Source organism: Convolutriloba macropyga, chromosome 2 (assembly GCF_964194025.1).
Source record: "Convolutriloba macropyga chromosome 2, txConMacr16.3, whole genome shotgun sequence".
Taxonomy (NCBI): Eukaryota; Metazoa; Xenacoelomorpha; order Acoela; family Convolutidae; genus Convolutriloba; species Convolutriloba macropyga.
Window position 1 is genome coordinate 58,968,288 of NC_134469.1, and position 15,046 is coordinate 58,983,333.

General features: G+C 36.1%; 1 protein-coding gene across 1 annotated transcript; it reads right to left on the reverse strand.

Annotated features, from left to right (window-relative positions):
* Positions 1-3,604: 3,604 nt before the first annotated feature.
* LOC142334947 (CMP-sialic acid transporter-like) lies at positions 3,605-14,343 on the reverse strand. The gene is made up of 4 exons (XM_075383276.1): positions 14,098-14,343; positions 7,711-8,086; positions 4,567-4,792; positions 3,605-3,941 (listed from the first exon to the last, which is right to left on the reverse strand). The coding sequence occupies exons 1-4, from the start codon at positions 14,341-14,343 to the stop codon at positions 3,605-3,607; spliced, it is 1,185 nt and encodes a 394-aa protein (XP_075239391.1).
* Between the last annotated feature and the right edge of the window lie 703 nt (positions 14,344-15,046).

Below are 15,046 nucleotides of genomic sequence, written 5' to 3' on the forward strand. Positions count from 1 at the left end.
GCATTTACGTTTGCAACGCAGACCTAATTTGTCAAAAGGAGCAATTCAGGTCCAGCGAAAAATCAAGAAGTCAACCGTGAAAATGTCACTCAAGATGTGAAACCGAAAACATAGCCGGTAGGATACCGGAAACGACTCGAATCGTCGTGCATTATAATCTCTAACCTAACCTTACCGAACTCAGAGCAGCAAAATAGACAAGAGAAAAAACAAAAGTAGCCCAACAAACCACATTAAAGTGTTTTAAAAATGCCGACAATTTTTTAGGTGCGGGGGAGCTAGGTGAGGTGGGTGGGTAGAGAGGTTGAGGAGGTGGCTAGTCAGGTGAAGAGACGGGTTAGTTTAGGGGGTAGGAGTAGTTGGGGGGGGGGGGGTAAGTTGGGGCGGGGTGGGTAGGTGGTGGTGGGGGGTTTGTGCGGTGTAGTTTAGATAATTAGGGCTGACTTATATAGGAACTAAAAATCTCAAAATGACCTCATCACCTTGAACATTAGCAGCAGTTCCTAATTACTATACATTACAAACGAAGCTACTTTTGAGGTCCAATGTTCGAAAACATATGTCAACAATCAAAAACTGAGGTAAATGCTCGAACAGAAAGAAGTCAAAATTCAAGTCATGAACAAACCTGCTTTCTGCTAAAACATAGCCGGTAGAATACCGAAAACGACTCGAATCATCGTGCAAAAAAATCTCTACCCTAACTGGGACAAAATCAGAATAGCGAAAAAAACACAGGTGTGTGGGTAGGTGCTGCTGGGGGGGGGGGGGGGGCAGGTAGGTGGTGGTGGGGCGGTAGGTAGAGGGGGTAGGTAGGTTTTGGTGGGGGAGGTAGGTGGGGGGGGGGGGTAGGTAGGTACGCGGGGTGGGGGTAGGTAGTTAAGAAGGGGGGTAGGTACGTTGGGCGGGGGGGTAGGTAGTTAGTTAAATGGGATCAAATGTCCTCAAATTGACCTCTTCACCTTGAATTACAGACTAATACCAATTGCTATACATTACAAACTAAGCTATTGTTAAAGTCCAATGTTCGAAAACAGAAGTCAACAATCAAAAACGGAGGTAAAAGCTCGAATACAAAGAAGTCAAAATTCAAGTCATGAATAAACTTGCTTTCTGCTGAAAAAAACCTGTAGAATATCAATACTCCTCTTCGAGTCGTAAAAACCTGTAGAATCTCAATACTCCTCTTCGAGTCGTAACAATGTTCAAAAAAGACACAAACGTTTACAAGAATTGTTTCAACACTCAATCCAGAGCAATTAAAAACAAGAGCATCGCAATTTATCAACGCTCAGCTCACAGTTTCGCAGCCATAAAAAACATACCCGGCAGATTGCAGGAAAATAGCAGCCGTTGATTCCCATAACTCTATTAGGATTGAAAGAAAAGAAAATATCAAAAAGTATTTTCGTAAAAAAACATTTTTAAGTGCGATTTATTGTGACGAAATTTCGTAATTGAACATACTCCTGTCTCTCAATGAGAGGCTACAGGGTCTAGTATCAATATCAATGAGCATTATAGATAGTAACTTATGAGAAAGTTCAAGTACCGGGCATCTAAAAATGGGCTTTATGGGTTTCTCCCGTTTCTATTTTTGACTTTGAATTGTTTATACTGACTCTCTTCATTATAGATAGTAACTTATGAGAAAGTTCAAGTACCGGGCATCTAAAAATGGGCTTTATGTTTGACTTTGAAATTTTTATACTGACTTTCTTTATTTTGAATTGCTTTGCTGAGCAGCTGCTGTTTAAAAGGACTTTGAGCAGAATGATAGAAGAGTGAAACTAGCCTAGAGAAGTCAAAAAGATTTCACGCAAAATGTCGAAAAAACGGCAAAATGCACAAGCGAAAAAAAGTTCGACGAAGTAAAAAACATAGCAGGACAAGTCCTGACGTACAATTCAAAGAATTTTCATTGACTAAACAGAAAAACTAGGCCTAGAATGGACTATGAGTGAATTGAGAAAACCATTTTTTAAAAAATTAGAACAAAAAATTAAAAAATAAACAAAATCAATGTCAAAATGTCGCATGTGTAAAAAACCACTAGCGAGAAATGAAAACTTAATTCAAACAAAAAACTAGGCCTATAATGAGCTGTGAATGGATTGGGAAAACCATTTAGAAAAAAATCCGATCCAAAAAATCGAAAAAACAGTAAAAATTAGAGTGAAATTGCCGCATGTGAACAAAAAACCACTACCGAGAAACCGAATTTTTGTTCCAACACCGTTTTCTCACTCTACTTTAAAATTAGAGCGAAAAAATTCACGCCACAAAACCACTCGCTTTTTCGCTCCATTTCCTGTTTCGGCGTGACCAAAATCACTACTCCAATTTGACTTCAAAAATCATGAAAATGTGTGAACAGATCTTAAAAAAAAAGACAGCGCCCCAATACAATTCAAATTCTTTGAATTGTAAAAAAAGGAGCGCTATAATAGCCGGCTGAGAAGATGAGAGCGGCTATTAGTTAAATAATCTGAGAAGCAACAGAAATCAGACAAACTAAAAAATGACAAGAACATGAAAAAAAAATGGACATTCCCCTTTTAAACTGCGCAATTTTACCTGCCCAGCAATTTCCCATGCCCAATAAACCAATGCTTCAGCTTCGTTTATCACTTCTATTTGAGAGCACACCGATGCGACAAGATCTTTGAATGGTAATATAAACGACAATGTCATCGTTAGCAGACTCGCTGTCGTGTCGTGGCTATTAAACAAACCGCAACGTCCATTTGCAAAAAATCAAAATATTGCACCGATTTCTAGAATGAAAGACCTCAATGTGCGCCAGAACTTTTGTTTGCGCAAAATAATAAATTTGAATTCATAGTTTTGAGAATTTATACTTTGGCATCTGAGCATCGCAAACTGAAATTTACGAATAAGAAACTTTCATTTGATGAGATAATTCATGGAATTAGATTAACATAAATTTTTATACAAGTTTAACAGCTCTTTAAACGGCCACAAAGAGTTAGCGCCATTGATATACATAACAATACTTAAACACTACGTACACCTGACGATTTTAAATACGAAATAAAACATTTTCAAATGTTTTCTACAAACGCGTCATTTCCTCTTTTGTTCTTAAACGTCTAATAGGCGATGTGGATAGTTTTTATAAACGTTTCTCATGACATTAGTACCAACTTCGTTACATATTTCAATCACTAAATTTCCCGCAAAAAACTTGTTTTTGAAAAAGAGAATAAAATCTTTTTTTGAAGTTCACGCCTTGACACAAAACAAGCATAATGAGCACAAAAAAATTAAAGGGCACAACGAATGATGCTACACGTAGCTTTTTGGTACCGTAATGCATTACTGTTACAAACAAAAATATAAATTTATAAATTAGTTTGATATACTGCACATCTATGTGGGGGAAGAAAAACAAAATTGGAACAGGACATCAAATCCAAATTTACTACAATAAATTACTTAACTACAACTACTAGATAAGGAGAGCTGAAATGTTTATGGCTTAAAACGGACTTTGGCTTACATAACGAAAATGATTATTCGTTGGAAATAGCTCAACCCGCGACTCATCTCCGGTCGCAGAGTGTGGTTTACAATTCCAGATTTACGCTTTGGTGATATTATTAGGAGTATAAATTGGCAAAGAGGTGGACCCTTTGGGTGAAATTTGAGCTTGATCTGAAGTAGTTCTACTTTTTGCAGCAGCAGTTGTGGACGCAGACTGGTAAATGAACAACGAGAAGCAAACCAGAAAAGATCCCAGGAAAAATTTGGGTCCATACAACTGGCCTGTGAGAAGGAATGAGCAGATTGATGCTAGAACAAGAGACATAGAACTTGCAAAGTTCTTGTATATGTTGTCGAGGTACTTGAGCATAAGAGCAGTGGCTGTGCCTCCAGCTGACCCGATCAGCACAACTACCACTGTCAAAGTGTTGTAGCTGAAACATATCAACCCTGTAATACAGCAGCACAGTTTCCTTTAATTAACGACGATTAATTCTTTAATTCAACTTTGATTGCTTTAATTGCCTACATGTCATCAGAGTTGAAAATATAGTTTTCTAAATTCAGTATTTATCACTGGAAGATCATTGAGAAAGCAAACAACCAACTAACGTCGAGCGAATTGCTCTCAAACAACCGGCGCGGGGTTGGCATGGCCAGTATCCAGCTGGGGCTTAAGGATGTTAGCTTTTTGAAGAACAATAGGGGAGACCAGAATAGCGGCCTCGAGGCGGGGGGTCGCATACTTTAGGGACTACAGAGCCGTTCAGCCACTTAATGCCCTCCGAGCTTTACCTGTTAATCATTTTCGAGTACGAAAGCGAGTACGAAAGTTAAAAGCGTTAGACGAAAAACTGGTTAAGCCAAAAATTGCATTAAAAAAGAACGTAGGACTAATACAATTGCTACAAATTTTGTTTAATAGCAATTAATCACCTTCTTCTACAAAAATAATATTTATATTATTGTAATTAGCGCTCATCATCAACAGCTGGACCTTTCTGCAATTTTTTAAATAATACAGAAAAATAATGCCACATTTAACACATCTGTACAAACCCATGAAAGAATCCATTTTGGGCAATGTTTGCTCCATCGTTGAGCCAGCAGGCACCAAGAGCACTAACACATGAGAAGATGTAGAGCTGAATGTTTTTGATCCAAAGAAGTGAGAGCTCACTTAGCCCATTTGATCTGTTCTTGTTGGGCTGGGAGCGCACCATTTTCTCAAAATAGACTCCCGCAAACGCAGAGCAGAATGTCATCCCAATAGTTGCCATAATACCTTAACAAGAACATTAGACATTAACAAGAACCCACTAAAGTCGCTAAATAGCCCACTAAACAAGAAAACCACATAACTACATGCCAAAATACTTAACCACAGCAAAACATAATACCTAAATACTCAAAAATACCTAATAGCAGATCTAATGGCAGAAAAAGAATTATAACAACAAAAGGCGAGATTCACAAATTCACCTGATTATATCGAAAACAAACGGTATCTCAGCCAATGAAACAGTTGGTAAAAAGTTGGAATAGTAAGTCGACGAAAAATACGCCATACTAGAAGGACAAGGAGAATTGTTATTGTTGAGACTGAGTTATTAGACTATAAGAAAAACAACAAAAACAAGCAGGACTATAGAAGCAATTTGAATCCTCAACGAGCAGTTTATGCTTGTTATCACTGACACAATTTGTGGTCATAAATTTTTTTTTATTCATTCTGTTGTCTTATAACTCAATGTCACTGATCACAGGTCTAACTGGTTGCTAATGAGGCATAAATGAACAATTAAAAAGTTTACAACTACTGGTTTTCATTACTACTTTTTCACTATGACTTCTGAAATACACAATGAAAAATTTCAAAAAGTGTCAAAATCAACTTCATACTTTTTGAAAAGAAATAGCGCAAAACTCAGAGATAAACTCATAATTGATAATGAGGATTGAGTTTATGAGATTTGTCATTAATGAAACTAAGAGATGTCAACAAACTGCCCATAATGACCTGTAGAGCTCAAAAATTCGACAAATTTTTGAAAAAAATTATTGTCAAAGTCATAGAAAGCATCAGCTTTGAACAGAAACAGATAATCAATGATTAGATAATAAAAAGTACAAAAAATAGTAGCGAAAATCGAATTTTTTTTGAAAAAGTGGTGTCAAAAATATAAAAACCAGTAGTTGTTAGCTCAACATTTATATTATGTTAAATTATACCTCATTAGCAACCAATCAAACCTGTGATCAGAGATATTAAGTCATATGACAACAGATAAGAGAAAAAATCAAATATTTATTTTTTTACCACAAATAGTGTCAAAGTGCTAATCAGCATTTTTTGAAGAATCAAGCGAATCGGCACACTTAGAACACATATGTACCACATAAAAACCCCTCAAGGGAAAAACTGGAAACAGAAGTCAAACTAAGGAACGTGAAAAAAATCTCTCTGAAAAACCGAAAAATTGTTCAAAATAAATGGCTAACTCCAATAGTTTGACAAAAAACCACGCCTCAATACTGTTCGATTTTTTCGCTCCCTATACAATGTCCGTATCACTAAATTTAGTACTCTAGTTTGACTTCTCACTTACGTGAGAAATCCGAAACAAGTGTGAACAGATCTTTAAAAAAGACAGCACACCATCACAATCCAATCCTTTGGACTGTGAAAAAACCCTGTCGAATACCAATACTCTTTTTCGAGTCGTAAAAACTTGTAGAGCACCAATACTGTTTTCCGAGTCGTAAAAACCTGTAGAAATTAAAACTGCTCTACGAGACTTTTAAAAATCTTGTAGAAAAGCTGCAGAATACTCCTTTTCTAGTAAAAAAACGAACCTTTAGAATACGAATAATCCTCTTTGAGTCGTAAAAAGACACCCATTTACAGTAATTGCTTCAAATTACGTTCGAGAGCAATTGAATATCTCTGGTACGCATCTATTGACCTCGAAAAGCTTCTGGTTCACTACTCTATTGTCATATTCAAAACCTTATCAATTATTCATACTTTTCTTACTTGATCACCCTTTGATTTAATAAGGTCTTCACATGATTTCACTACAAAACTAAAAATAGTTACCAATTCAGACAAAAACGAGCAAATTGATTTGGTCCACAAAATTTGCAACTTCAAAATCTCCTCAACTAAAAACTTGCAAACATACCAGGTAAATTGCCAGAAAATAACCGCCGTCATTGACTAAACAAAAAACTAGACTTAGTACGGATTTGAGTGAATTGGAAAAAAAACCATTTCTAAAAAAACAGATAAAAAATACAGAAAATCCATGTCAAAATGGCACATGTAAACAAAAAAACTTGGCTCAAGCAAACAATTAGGCCTAGAACGAACTTTGAATGGATTGGAAAAACAATTTAGAAAAGAAGTCCGATCCAAAAAATCGAAAAAACGGCAAAAATCATAGTGAAATTGCCACATGTGAACAAGAAAACCCCTAGCGGGAAAGCGAATTATTCTTCAAACACCGTTTTCTCAATCTAGTTCAAAATTAGAGCAAAAAGATTTCAAGCCGCAAAACCACTTGCCTTTTCGCTCCACTTCCTGTTACATTGTGACCAAAATCATCACTCCAATTTGACTTGAAAAATCATGAAAACGTGTGAACAGATCTTAAGAAGCGCCCTATAACAATTCAAATTCTTTGAATTTTAAAAACTAAGCGTGCTATAAAAGCCGGCTGAGAAGCTGAGGTGGCTATTGACCATCTCCATAGCTTATTCAAATTTTGGGCAACCGAATTGATTGAAATAGAGAATAAGAAGTTTTTAAGATACCGATAATACGTCATTTCAAGTTTTGAAAAAATAGTTCATGTGATAATTAAATCGTTAAGCGCTCCTAAGTTATTCCATTAAATTGCGCTGTTTTTTCAGGTTTTACATACAAACATTACTTCAATTCATAAGTTTTCTGTTCGCCCTCCTTCATACACAACCGTAATTTTAAATTGTTACTTTCGGATCACTTGACACTTTCGAAACACGATTTGGGAAGCATGCCGAGTTGTTTTGATAATACTACGGTCAATTAATTATCTATCAAGCTATCAACTTAGAATTAAGCCGCATGTTTTGTCAAACTTCGGCCACAACGACATCTCTATCGACAGGGCAAGGCAACGCCCATTGAGCAATTTCAAATTATGAGCACTGGCAACTCACCAGATATGATAGCAAAAGATGCATTTGCGGATTCTAACGCTCGAGAGGATTCTCTGTCTTCGCCACGTTGCGCCTTCAAACCGGTAGCATGCGCATGTGCCGAAACATCTGATGCTACTGGCACTATCTTCTCCACTTCCACCAAGCAAACCCCTATCAAAAGCACAAATAGGGCGCCCCACTGTTTGTTGCTCAGAATCTTGCCAAGAAGAACACGCATTACTAAAGCTGTTGTAAGCAGCTTTAGCTGATATGTAACTTGATATGTTGCTGGGTCCAGGTTGCCCAAAGCGAAGAAGCTCAAATTATTCTGTATAACGTAAACAATAGCTGGCACTGAAAGCTTGATTGTTTCACGCCACTGCATCAAAATCTCCTGAATCAATCCAAACACAGCAATTACAATACACCCACTGCTATGACCAACGATATTATAATTTAAATCGTTCTATTTTCTCCAAGAAAAAAGCCGCCATGTTTGAATAAAGGAAATATCTGACCACCAAAAAATTTTGCATCCACATCCTGTGAAATTTCAACTTAACCATTTTTATCTTGAGGTAAATTTTTGAATGTGCCCCCAAAGAACAAGATTAGATATTTTAGAAACACAATCTTAAAAACGCTAGCGCCAAACACGCGTGCAAAGTGAGTGCGAAACATTGCCAATTTTCCTGCAAAATTCAGCTAAATTAGCCTAGTTTATCTCGTTTCTACACACATCTACAACTCAAGTCTAATAACATGAGTCTTAAAAATACCCGAATAAATATAATTGATTTTTCGGACATCGGCCACGTAATTTACAAAAAAAAGAAGACAAAAAACTTGATAGCAACAAGACAAATAACACACACTAGGGATTTTTAGAAAAAATACAAAATCTAAGAAAAATACAATGACAAAAATGTAGGATTAATAGTAAGAAACTTTAAAACGCACATCACTAATGTCTTTAAAATACACGACTTCACTGAAATACGTGACTTGAACACGAAAAATGGAAATCCTCACAAATAATGTTAGAAACCACTAGAAACCATTTACTAATTTCTAGTAGCACCACTAAGGGTCAAAAACAAGTTAGTTAAAACACAATTGGTTTGGCGTTCTGTATGCTGTGTTATTTCTGTTGTAGTTTGTGAAAGGCTTGTTAAATTTAGTTTGGGTGGTGTTCGGCCATCTTGGTGGCGTTGTTTGTGAGACTGATTCCTGAATTGAAGCTATTCCTGCTGCCAGTATATTTTCGACCGCTTGATTAAAAGCAGAGTTTTGGAAGCTTGTTAGTGAGTTGAAGGCTGTGGTGTGTACGGGCTCTGGATTTAATTGGTCTATTCGAAGTCGTCATTTGACTATGGAGCAAAAGTCGTTTATTCCGACATTGTCCAATTCTCTGAGAAGAACTTTTTTGTATTTGAAGGGCATCCCCTGTATAAACTGTTCTCGGATTCTTCTTGTCCCCTCGTCATTGCCGTGTCAATCCCGGCACCAGCATCATCGACGATTGCTAAGTTGGCAAGCCGCTGTAAGTCAGTTAGAAAATCGTCTGGTTGCTCCTTCACAGGATCAAATATTCTGCTCTGTAAATCTAACTCAAAATTACACCGTTGGTCTGGTCCTGAGTAGCGGTTGCGTAACTGTTCTAATGCGTCATCAAGCGCGTTTCGTGTGTTTTCTGGTAAGCTTAGATAATAATTTAATGCGTTTCCGTCGAGGTGTTATGATGCAAAAGACCTTCAAACTGGTCTCAGTTTTCGTTGGGTAGCCCGGCAAAACGTTTGAGCGATACGTGTGGTGGGTGCGGCGCGGCCATATCTGTTGTAGTATTTTATGAGTGAAAGGAAAAATTCTCCTGTGGATCTTGTCCGTTTGCTTTCAATCGACAAAGCTTGCAGGTCTGGAGTATTGGTTTGTGTGAGGTGATTAAGCTGGTTTTTTCTGTATTAGCTTCTATAGAGCTTCTAAGTTCGTGCATGTCACTTTCTGGGAGTTTAAGTTTTGGTGAATTTGAGTAATTTTTGATGATGAAGATTCCGTACCTCTTGGAGATCGGTGGAACAATTTTGACGTCGGGGAGTTGTAACACGGCATCCACAATTTGCTTGTTTTTGAGTGATAAGTTTTCCAAAAGAATAAACATTAGTTTGAGATAAACATGAATTTTGAGATAACTGTTTTTTTTGTGAAGCTTCAGCTGTGATAATTTTTCTGTGATTCCGTTTCTTTAGTGTTGCAGAATGACGCTCTTGATCTCTGTCGCCATATGGTAACTCTCTGCATAGCGATTCTAATATGAGTTTGCTACTAATACTTAGGTTCCGTTTGCAGTTTTTATGTTTCCTTTTCAAAAATTTTTTAAGTGTTTAGGTTCGCAAGCGTCCGGTATTCTGTTAAGATGTGAAAATTTCACAAGTTCTGCGGATGGCAAATAGCACTAAGTTTCACAAGAATCAAATGAAGAATGAATGAATAATTCGTGTTATGGCTTTCTTATTTATACTTCTTTTTTTCATTATTGTCCAATCAGAATTGAGTTCATTCTATTAATAGATAGTGAATATTTTATAAGTTTTATTTGAGTCTGAGTCTTCATGCTCGATACGGTCATAAAGCGATAATTCTTAACTAAAACTAATTATTCAAATTATTTGAGCTTCATTGAAAAGCTCAGTTCCTCGTCGCGCAAAACTGAAAAAAAAACTATTGAAAACCAATGTCGAAGTCATATGGCCTGGTAGCCACAAACCTCGTAAACTGCAAACAAAAAACAAACTTATTTGTATCTCATTAGGCAGCCCAATTACACATAATTGGACGTCCCATTAATGGGACTAAGTGACACGATAACAAAAGCTAACGAAAAAATCCAGTAAGACTCACAAGTTCATAGGTATTTGACGAAAAAATAAAGTCGATTCGATATAAAAAACAGTTAGAAACTCATTACCAGTTAACTCATTAACATTAACTCATAAACAGTTAGAAACCCCAAGTTGCTGCAGCTTTGCAGCATTAAAACACTTTCATAGCCATTCGATACCAAACAGAAGTGAAATTGCTGCGAGTGAAAAAAAATAGCAAAAACCAAAATTTAAGGTGAAACCAATTTCATCGAAATATTTGTGAACAGATTATTTTAAAAAAGCGCTCCAATACACGCAAATCAGTTGAATCATAAGAAAGAGAGCAACCAAATAAAAGCCGTCCGAGCAGCTGACGGCGGCTATAAATTAGAGGTTGCACTTGGTATTTGTTAGATATCAAATATATCTAATTCAGGAACATTCCTGTACACATTTGAAAAATGAAAAGTGTAGGTAAATTTAAACATCTAAATTTCCTCGAGAACTTAAAAAAATAGCAACGTCGTGAAAGGTATCAAATTTTATCTCAACAAAAAATATCTAGCGGACAAAATGTGATTTGAAGCCACCGATTTAATGTTCAGCTAAGCCAAGGAAAATTTCAAAATTTTCCAATTATATCGAAAGATACAATTATTTTGGAAAGTAATAGACAATTGTTATACAAACGAATTCAAATAATTACGCAGGAGAACGCACGAAATTGCTATATGCGTAGTATTTGCTTGAGCAATCGAAAAAAAAATCATCCAAAAGAAACCAGTTCTACATAAAAATACTCGATCGAAATGCGAAAGCATCTTGATGAAATCAGAACTCACCGCTGAAATGTTTCTACGCAGCATTTAAGTGCAAAGGAGCTAAAAATTGCCAAGCTACAAGCATTTGTGCAATTTCATGGAACCATTGCGTTATTTTAAAACATTTAAGTTTAAAAATCTCCTCACTATTTTCCACTTATAACTCGGAAACGGCATTAAACCACTAGTTGAACCTCGAGTTGATTAATTCTCAAAGGCAGGTAGGAAAGATAAGCATTCTATTCTGGTAGGGGAAACGGAACAAAACATTTGAAATTGAAGCAAAAAATTGTTCCCCAATAACTTACATATATTTTGAAAAATTCCAATCTATCATTCATACCTACCAGAGGGAATTTCCTTGAAACACCTCTTTAGAAATTGAATAAAATTTTTAAAATAAATCAAATTTCTGTAAAAAATTGAATACCATTTCCTTGAAAGTTTAACCACGCAAACGGTAATGACCAATAAAAATCTTCAATTATGTAGACAAACAAAATCAGATTACTAGTTCATCTGATAAAACAAATGAGAAAAACAACAGCTTGAAATAATTAAATCAAAAATCGTTTTTTACATTGGAAACATTGAAGTCAATTTTCGAACAGTGCACACATGGATATGTTAACAAAAAGACACCAGATAAAAGCTGGAAAAAATTTATCATTCAGAATACCGCCTTCTTAATTTAAAAAAAAAGTTTTGAAGAAGTGACAAAAAGGCAAAACTTAGTTCAAATTGCTTTGGTAATCCCAACAAGTCTTGAGCAGTGATTTATTGTCAAATTTGAGATATAAAATATTTTTCAACCGGCTAATAAAGGGCTTGGCTAGAAATAAAATGCGGGAGAAGTTGTAACTTTTGCTACCGCCATTTTACCTCCAATCCACAAGTCAGCTGTGGCTCATCAAAAAATTCCTGTCATTAGGATTGTTGCTTCCTCAAAGTTTTTGGAAAAAAAAGAGAATTTTTTGGGTCGCCAATTTTTTCGGAATAGTACATTGTCTGATTAGCCGGCTAACTCTTTCTACCAAAAACCTTTGCTAAACCAGCTTATCCTTCGGGTATGATGGTCAGTTTCTCTCTTAGACGAGAGAGAATTCCCCTAATTCTTTTGGTCAAAAAAATATTTTCGAAATAACTTTCGTAAATATAGCTGGCACATTGTCAGAAAATAGCCGCAATAGCTTTGTAAATCTGCAGTCTCAAACATGTAGTAAAAAAACTAGTAGACATAAATTAAATTTTGATTAGGAAACTGTGTAACTTATCGCTGCTTCTATCAGCTGTCCACAAATACCCTTTAATTGGAGTGACACGCACTTACTTGACCTTATCTCTTTGAATTAAAGTTAATTTCAGAATGAGGAAGTCATATTTCCAATTAAAATGAAAAACGTTAACAATTTAGTTGAAATTGCATGAACGAAAGAACAAAAAGCAGATGAACAAAAGTGATTCTGATGTCATATAGTTGTAACAAAAATCTTGACGAAACAAAAAACATAGCAGGACAAGTCCTGACACATGAGAACAGAGGAGTCGAATTGCCGCATGTGAACAAAAACACCACAAACGTGAAAACGAGTTTGCTTCAACAAAATTTTCTCAATCTGATTTAAATTTAGAGTGAGAGAAATTTGCGCCACATAACCACTCTCTTTTCCACGCTATTTTCTTTTTCGGGGTGACCAAAATCTTCAGTTCAATTTGACGTCAAAAATCATGAAAATATGTGAACAGATATTAAAAAAAGACAGCGCCCCAATACAATTAAAATTCCTTGAATTCTAAAAGATTGCCGGAATAGCTGCGAAATAGACTTGCGTGCCGTAAAATACAGATGGAAAAAGATACAGAAGTCAGTCGATAATAGTTATCGCCGCCGCCTAGAAGTTTATTTCAAAGCAGGTTGTTTTTGGGTGCAAAAAAAGTTTCCCTGTCGCGTCTCGAACCGTCGATCTCCGGATTAACAGCCAGTCGCCTTAACCACTCGGCTGTCGCACCATACAATCTGTTTTCTTACAATGAACTTTGTTTTAGGAACAGATTCTGTTTCTGAATAACCGCAATTTAGGTCACGCAGAAAGCGTGAAATCAAGCGCGAAAAAGCCATTTAAGCAGTGACGAGACAGAATGTTCTAGAACAAATGTAAAACGAAAATAAGGCGTCAGACGACGAAACAAAAAAAACCAAGAGCACCGCAATATAGCTACGCTCAGCTTACAGCTTCGCAGGTATAAAAAGAAAAGAGAAGGCCAATATTATCCTCAGTTATCGCTTTGCGGCTATTAAAAACCGACCCAACTGGAATGCAAAAAGCTTGACCCAACATGGAACTCTTATTTAATGAAAATCGATTTTTCCAAACCCTTTCTTCTGATTGATAACGACACCACCATATCTAAGCACTTTCTTCAGCCACTTCCATTAGAACAACAGCAAAAGCTGGATAATATTTAATACATCGCCGAAAACCGCAAATACTTGATCATAGAGAAATATAAGACAAAAGCTCTTATCACACAAAATGATTTACGCAGTAGAAATTTAAACAAAATGTACCTTTAAATTAAAAAGACGGATGAACTTGATAAATGAACTTAGCCTCAAATTTTGGAACGAAACAACACAATCTCATGCTGGTGAAGACAAAAAATAGAAATAAACACGAGGGAGGAACAACAACACCAGGCGATGTTCAATTGCGTCAACTCACATTTCTCAAGACATCCTTTAATCTGCTGAAGCTTCGCAACTCGAACATCAATAAGCTGGTACTGAGCGCAATTTTGGTCAATTCGGCACAAAACACTGAAGTTGATGAGTAATATAAAGATGACTTGTCAGTTCCTGGCTGAACAGTACGTGACAGATTCATGCACACAATATTTGCGGTGGTCACTATCGTCAAAGAACAGAAGAGAACCATCTTCCATGGCTTCGACATCTCTTCAGTTCCCATTGCACAAGAAAAGAAGGGTAATTAATAAATATATTGCACTAAATCATTGAACCTGAAAAGACAATCATGTGAAAGTTTTAATACGATAAGTACGGTATGAGTCAATTGTACCGTAGTGTTTGTTTATCGGTAGGGTCAATATTGTTTATCGCCTGCAGTCTTGTCTCGTTTGCATTTCCAGTAGAGAAAACCACAATAGTGGTGCAGAATCTCGAGACTATCATTATTTATCAGACAAATATCTTAAAACGGAACAACGAGGCAACTCAATATACTTCACAATCTCAAAAAAACACCACGTAAATGGCTACCTTAGGTCAACTTTGAAACAAACGGAGATAGCTGTCAATCTCATTCTCTCAATTCAGTGATGATTTCACCCGATAAAATATCAAATTAGGGTAAAATCAGGAATTTCCCATTAGGTAGTTGTAGGTTTATGTTGTATGGGTTTTAATGAGGAACATAGATCTACTTAATTTCAAATTTACAAATCTACAATAAAATTTCAAATTATAAAAACGATATTTGTTAACCATAGGTTGAAATTTCTCCCAATTTTAAATCAACCAGTTGAGCCTGAAAAGGATTAACTCGAGTCATATCTCTCAAGCTAGCGAGAATAGATTCTAAAAAACGATCAAGCAGACAATTTTTTAAAAAAAAAATAAAGTAAAGAATTCCGAAAATGACTCTCCTTTGC